The sequence below is a fragment of the Montipora foliosa genome, chromosome 5 (assembly GCF_036669935.1).
Source record: "Montipora foliosa isolate CH-2021 chromosome 5, ASM3666993v2, whole genome shotgun sequence".
In the NCBI taxonomy this organism is placed as follows: Eukaryota; Metazoa; Cnidaria; class Anthozoa; order Scleractinia; family Acroporidae; genus Montipora; species Montipora foliosa.
This window is the reverse complement of record NC_090873.1, coordinates 40495898-40502800: the sequence shown is the minus strand read 5'-3', so window position 1 is coordinate 40502800 and position 6903 is coordinate 40495898. Positions and strand designations below refer to the sequence as shown.

Genomic DNA, 6903 nt, shown 5'->3' with positions numbered 1-6903 from the left:
CTGGAGCGTCGTACCAAACGAGTCATCCCGGGATTTCGGCCCGTGCGATCGCTTTTGGACGCAGTTGGCCCTTCGCTGCTTTCTACTACCGACCTTGCCTCCAGGTACGGCATTGAGGGAGAGATATGTCTGCCCCTAAACCATATGTGACAAATCGCACGCCTACTCACAGCTCCAAACTGCCCTTGTCAATTTAACGTAAGAATTCGATGGCTTAAATATAGAAGGGAAAAGTCATTTTATCTGCCATGTGGTAAGCACTGAATGTCGCAGATTACAAAGTGTACGCACGCGCCCTACTAAAGGTAACATACATCCATGCATGCAACTTTATTTCATCTCGAATTTCAGGCTAACTACAAGAGTCAATCTCTTCGAGACATTACATTTACAGCTAAAATTCTTGGCTTGCCCGTGACGTCACTGTATTTTCCATATTTGGGTATCCGCCATGTTGGGGTTCCACCGCGGGTAAAATTTACATGTGTTTATTATGCATGTATGCCATCACTGTGTACTATACGATGAGTTCTTTGGAAAATGAACGCGTCCTCTCGCTTGACGAGCTTTGTAGTAAGATCCCAATATTGTCGGAGTATTGTGCTAAACTTGACGACAACGTAAAAGGAAGATACTTTGAAAAAATCGCCGAAATTGGAGTCGATCCGGTCACCATTCCCGATCAACAGTTTGACACGGAGTGCCTTCCACCTATCGAAGCGATGGATTTGCTTAGCTACTTGGTTTTGGAAACGAGTTTCTACACGAAAGAGCAGTTCAAAGCATACAAGAGTTTGGAAGCCTACAACTTTGTGGTTTCAGGATTTTTATTAGGCATTCAAGGATGTGTTGTCGCTGGAAAGCACGTTGTTACAGGAAAAGTGAGACATTCACAAAGAATGAATGACCCTTTGATCTATGTGTGGGTTGTCGCCGAAAAAGACGGAACAGTCAAATCAGCCCACTGCTTAGGGTGCAAAGCAGGGCTCTCGGAAACGTGCTCGCATGTTGCAAGTGTGTTGTTTTATATCGAGGCGTGGACGAGGATTCGCGGTAAGTTGGCCTGTACCCAAGATAAATGTACGTGGTTGTTGCCATCATTTGTAAAAGATGTCCCATATGCAAAAATGCGCGTCATAAATTTGACCTCCGCCAGAAAACTTAAAGCGGATTTGGATGAAAAAATCGATAACTTAGGAGAGGCTCAGGCAACATCCTTCACCGGCAGCAGAAGAGAACTAACAGTACAAGTTCCCACGGAGACTGAAATGAACACCCTTTATGAAAGTCTAGACAAATCAAAAATTAAACCAGTGGCTTTAAGTCTTATCAAGCCCTACTCTGACCAGTTTATATCAGAAAGCAGCAGTATCCAAACAATCCCAGACCTTTTTGACAATGACAATTTAAACCTCACATACACTGATTTACTAAAGAAGTGCTTTAATGTAGAAATTTGCTTGTCAAGTAAAGACATTGCACAAATTGAGAGAGATACACAAAGCCAGGCAAATGGGAGTGCATTTTTTCGACATAGAGCGGGTCGTATTGGTGCGTCAATGAGTGGAGCAGTCTGTCGGACAAACCCAGCACAGCCATCACAACCACTGATCAAGACAATCTGCTATCCAAATCTATTTAAAGTAAACACAAAAGCAGTGATTCATGGGTGCAAACATGAAGCTGATGCAATTAAAGCCTATGAAGAAGAAATGAAAAACAGTCATGATGACTTTAAACTCTCGCAGTGTGGCTTAGTTATCAACCAAGAGTACCCTTGGATTCATGCCACTCCAGACTTCTTAGTATCTTGCTCATGCTGTGGACTGGGGTGCGGAGAGGTCAAATGTCCTATTTGTATTGACCGATGTCACTTTGAAAGTTATGTTTTGAAGAAGAATGCTTGCCTGGAAAGGTAGCCGGTAATTTGCAGCTGAAACGAAACCACGACTACTTTTTTCAAGTTCAACAACAGCTTTTGACATTACCTGAAAGGAAGTACAATGATTTTGTTGTTTGTGCTTTTGACAGTTCTCACCGTGCAACAATTATCAAAGAGAGAATTTACCCTGACCATGGTCACTCGAAGGAGGTTTTGCCAAAACTTACGACTTTCTGGAGAACATGTATTTTGCCTGAAATTTTAGGCAGAGGGTACACAAGGAAGTGTGACAGTTCTGATGAGATACCACAAGCAGGTGTTGGAATTTGTTTCTGCAGAATGCCATCATGTGGGAACACTGTGAAATGTGGAAATCCCCACTGCCCATTTGTTGAATTTCATCCCTCGTGCTTAGCAATCTCAACCCCGCTACCAAGGGTGTGGTATTGCCCACACTGCTGCAGGCTACCACAGTTTAAGCGGTCGAAAAAAGGAAAGGAGAAATCTCCAGAAATAATGGCTACGGCTTTATCTCTCAACAGTATTTGTATTTGCCAAGCAGTGCCACAGCAATCTGACAAATTACTTGGGTGCCACAGCGATGATTGCCAGAGTGGAAAATTTTTTCACTTGACTTGCCTTGGTTACAAGAAATTGCCCAACAACAGCAAGACAACCTGGAAATGCACCGATTGCAAAACAAAACATGCAAAGCCATTTCATGCCAGCACTGCAGTTCCAGGGACATGTCAGGAAATCTCATGATGATAAACCTACGTCCTATGAACTTGACAATGCACAAGAATCTTATCATGACAGTGAAGAGGAAAGTGCTGATGACGTGGAGGTTACTATGGTTACAACTAGTGAATCTAAACGATATCGTCAACTCAGAAATCTTGATGAACAAGATTATCAGCTTATTATGTCCCCCCATGGTTGGCTTGATGGTGCAATTATCCACAGTGCACAGGTACTTTTGCAGAAAATTAACCCTTTGATTGAAGGTTTTCAGCGTCCTACATTAGGTCCAGTGCGAAATTTTAATGTAGTTTCTGGTGAATTTGTCCAGTTATTGCATACAGGATACAATCACTGGGTTTGTGTTAGTTCAATAGGATGCCTTCCCGGAACAGTCAGACTGTTTGACAGTCTATATCATGACATCATCTCACAAGAAGTTGAAGATTAGGTCAAAGACTTAGTATTAGCAGATAGCTTCCAGAAACTCGAGTATGCACCCTGCCAACAGCAAAGAAATGGAAGTGACTGTGGGGTTTTTGCTATTGCTTTTGCGACAAGTCTTGTATTTGGATCCAATCCACAAAACCTGAATTTTGACATTACAAAAATGCGACCACATTTAGTGGCCTGTCTTCAAGCTGGTCTGATGTCTCAGTTTCCATCGTTTTAAATTTTAGTGACTTACAAGAACCGTTGCAATAATTGCAGCATTAAAATTTTTTCAGCTACCTGGACAGCTATCTCACATTGTAAACTAAATAGTTTTTGAGACACACAAAAAAGCTTCAGGTGTTATTGCTATTTATTTACAAAATAAACTGTTTCAACCAATTGGCCACCAGTAAGATTTGAAAAATACTTCCCTTTCATTGCTTTACAAATCGTAATCCCCTTAACCCTCCACTCCCAAGATCTGAAATTCAATTTTCCTAACTGATGACCATACAAATCTTTGTTCTCTGTTCTTGAGAATTTGGTGTAACATAAAGACACTTTCCCATAGTTGATAATTTTCCAAATTCTCACCACCTGTCTCCTTGACAGAGCAGTAAAATCGTTAGGAGAATTTATTTGCTAGTCATTCCTGGGAGTGAAAGGTGTAAGTAATAATTTTCTAATGTAGGCGTATGATAAAGAACTTCAACCTAATGGCTTAAAAAACTGCAGCCATTAAGGGGTATAAATCTAGTGGTAAACATCTAAGTACCTTTCCTTTTTGTACAGTTATTAATGATCAATGATGAAGATATATTTACAAGTAAACAAACTGTCTGACTGGTCAACTCTCATTTGTCTTTTTTCCCTTTTCGAAATATAATTAATTAAAACTGGCTGTTTTTGGTTTTACAAGTTGTATTTTCAAATAAATGAACTGGGAATGACATGACAGGATGAACCTCTCATTGTTATAATTAATAAATATCAACTCCTTGGGTTTAACATATAAAATAGCTTTACAACGACTCCCGGTCAATTTGTATGTTCAAATAAATCAACTGGGAATTACATGACAGGAGAAACCTCTCATTGTTATAATGAATAAATTTCTTTCAATTTCTTGGGTTTAACATATAAAATTAGCTTTACAAAAGCACATTGTTACCTTTGGGGAGGGGGGGGGGGGGGGACTCAACATATCTTTAGCTGGGGAGGTACGGCTTAGTCACACATCTCCCAATTTTTCATAACCAGCTTGAGTCATAATACACTGTCTCAGACAAGAATGAACATCAAAGAATATGGACATCGAAAACATCCTCTAAACGCCGGAGTTGCTTGTGGGTCAACTGTCTGGTGGTGTTTCAAAACTAATTTTTATTCTTTAATCTCCTCATTGAACCTCTTAGAATCCCATTTAATTTCAGGCGAAATCCATATTTGAGACAAAAAAATCCCTAAAAACCATATTCAAATTGGCCACACAACCCCATGAGGGACTTCCCCCAGGTGGTGGTACACACATTTACAACATTTTCAAATTAAACCAACAAATTTCGAAACAGCATGGTTTACATAAGTACAATGGAATCCCAGTTTTGTAAATCCTCTATTTTTTAAAGCTTCTGATAACTTGGACTCGGAGTCATTTCCTCTCTTAAACTATTTTTAACCATTGATTTGAACTCTCTGATTTGACAAACCAATTTACACTAGTCTTAGAGGTTAACAAAATTGGGATTCCATTGTATTTTGCACAGATTAATCTAATCAAATGGGACAATGGGGCCACATAGATTGACAAGTCCAGAGCAAACTCTGAGTATGCGGTCGATCATAGGTACCTGGATCTCAGGATTTCCAGTTGGATTACAGGTTAAAAAATCTACTGACAAGGTATTCTCAAGAATGGTGCATTTCCTGCGTAACAGTCCTATAACTCGTTCAACGTGGATCCTAACATGTGCGATCCCCCTTGTTCTTTCAACGTCAACAGGGTCCAGTTGTTTTTTTCCTTTAGTGAATGCTGGAATTATGAGTTTTGCTTGTTTAAGGGCAACACCATCGTGAACAGTGAATCCCCTGTCTGCCATAACTAGATCCCCAGGAAGCAAGTTGTTGAGCAGCCCACAATTTTCCGTGAGATACTTGTCTGAGGTGCGTCCCCCCCCCCCCCCCCCCCAGGCTTCTGAGACAAAGGAGATGCAGCCTTGAGGGGTTATGCCGATGAGGACCTTGACTGTGTTGTGGTGTTTGTACGCGCTGAACGTTTGTGCTCTAGCCAGGAGGTTTGTCGGTTTTACACAAAAAACTTCAAAACAGTCAATAATGACGGTTGTCTTATTTCCATACGAAAACTTAAAACACTGGGGCATGGTCTTCCAAAGTTCTTCCCTCTCTGGCCACCTGATCAGTGAGGACAACCGCACATCCATGATGACCAGCCAGTGTGCAAATGTCCTTGATACTGTGGAAATAGAGACTGCAAATCGGTAGGCCAAGTCTTGGTGTGGAACATTGAGTCTCAATTTCATCAGTACCATAACCATCTCTTGAAATAACGAAAGGGATTGTGTTCTTCGTTTGACATGGGGTGCAACATGATTAAAAGTGGCTTCCAGTATTTCAAATGTTGGCAAACCAGTGTAGAAAGACACTTTCCCGTTATCCTCTTTGAAATAATTTTTGTCAAAAAACTTGCTAGTCAGTGACTCAGCAAACAAGTAATCAAACTCTTCTGTTTGAGTTAAGACATCACTTCGTGGGCAGTCCTTGATGGAAAGAGATTCCACGGAGCGATATAAATAATCGAACGCTTCTGTTTGAGTAGAGCATGTGCTGTGTGTTGCTTGCTCGTTGGGATCTGATTCTTGCTGGTCTGTAGGTTGCAAGTCTAAGTTCTCCACTTGGACTTGTTCTGAACTGGTACTTGCACTTTCGATCTCAGCAGCAAAATCAGCAAGGGGAACTCCAGGCTCATTTAATTTCTGCTGCTTCAGTGAACGTTCTTGTTCCTGTTGTTCCGCGTGACGTTTTCGCCTTTCCTTTGACCTCTCCGCTCGAGCCTCTCGCGATTGCGCTTGATGTTGTTCACTTTGCGTCGCCGTTTTGTCATGGCCTAAATTGAGAGTGGGAACCCAGTCAATATTGTAACGATCCCACAAAGGAGCTGCAGTTCCAGAATGGAAATGTTGGTCGCAAACTTTCTCGCTGTTCAAGATTTTATCCGTAAGATCAGCACGGCTTATTGCAGAGATCCACAATCGCCGTCGCTCGATACTCAATTCCACAAATTCTGGGCCTTGATTTGTAATAATAGCTGGAACTCGACACAATGGGACTCCCTTACCTCGACCAGTCTGCCTAGAACAGCCAACGATCAGGCACATAGGCATTTTGAGGCAGCAGAATTAGAGAAAATCGCGTTTAGCTTCACGAGTTGGTGACTACGTGGTCAATACACTAGCCACCATATTGGTTTTGGAACCCCAACATGGCGAAAGAAAATGGCAAATTGTACCGGAAGTCACGTGACTGCAAGCCAAGAATACATAGCATATACACATACATACTAAATGCATGATATTTCAAGATATACTAATTAAAAAGAAAAGCCGCTGTACAAAATGCGGCCCTGTATTCTCTTTTGAAACCAGTAAACTCAGGTAGCGCATTCCGCAACTTAGCTGATACGTAAGAATAACAAAGAATATAAAGTAACATGAGGAGATTTTTAATGTGCTTATTGCATAGAGATGTAGAGTTTGACTTTAGTTAAATAAGAAAACAGGTAATCTGCAAATATAAATCTGGTTATTCTCTTATTTACATGATACCCT

General features: G+C 41.1%; 1 protein-coding gene and 1 pseudogene across 1 annotated transcript; one reads left to right on the top strand and one right to left on the bottom strand.

Moving 5' to 3' along the window:
- The first annotated feature begins 524 nt into the window (after positions 1 to 524).
- Positions 525 to 6264, top strand: LOC138002728 (uncharacterized; annotated as a pseudogene).
- LOC138002727 (uncharacterized) lies at positions 4831 to 6459 on the bottom strand. Its single transcript, XM_068848710.1, has one exon. It carries the CDS (start codon positions 6457 to 6459, stop codon positions 4831 to 4833), a length of 1629 nt encoding a protein of 542 aa, XP_068704811.1.
- Positions 6460 to 6903: the final 444 nt, after the last annotated feature.

What these genes read in the sequence shown, in the direction of transcription:
- LOC138002727 (XM_068848710.1), bottom strand. Translation starts at nt 6,459, where the DNA reads ATGCCTATGTGCCTGATCGTTGGCTGTTCTAGGCAGACTGGTCGAGGT.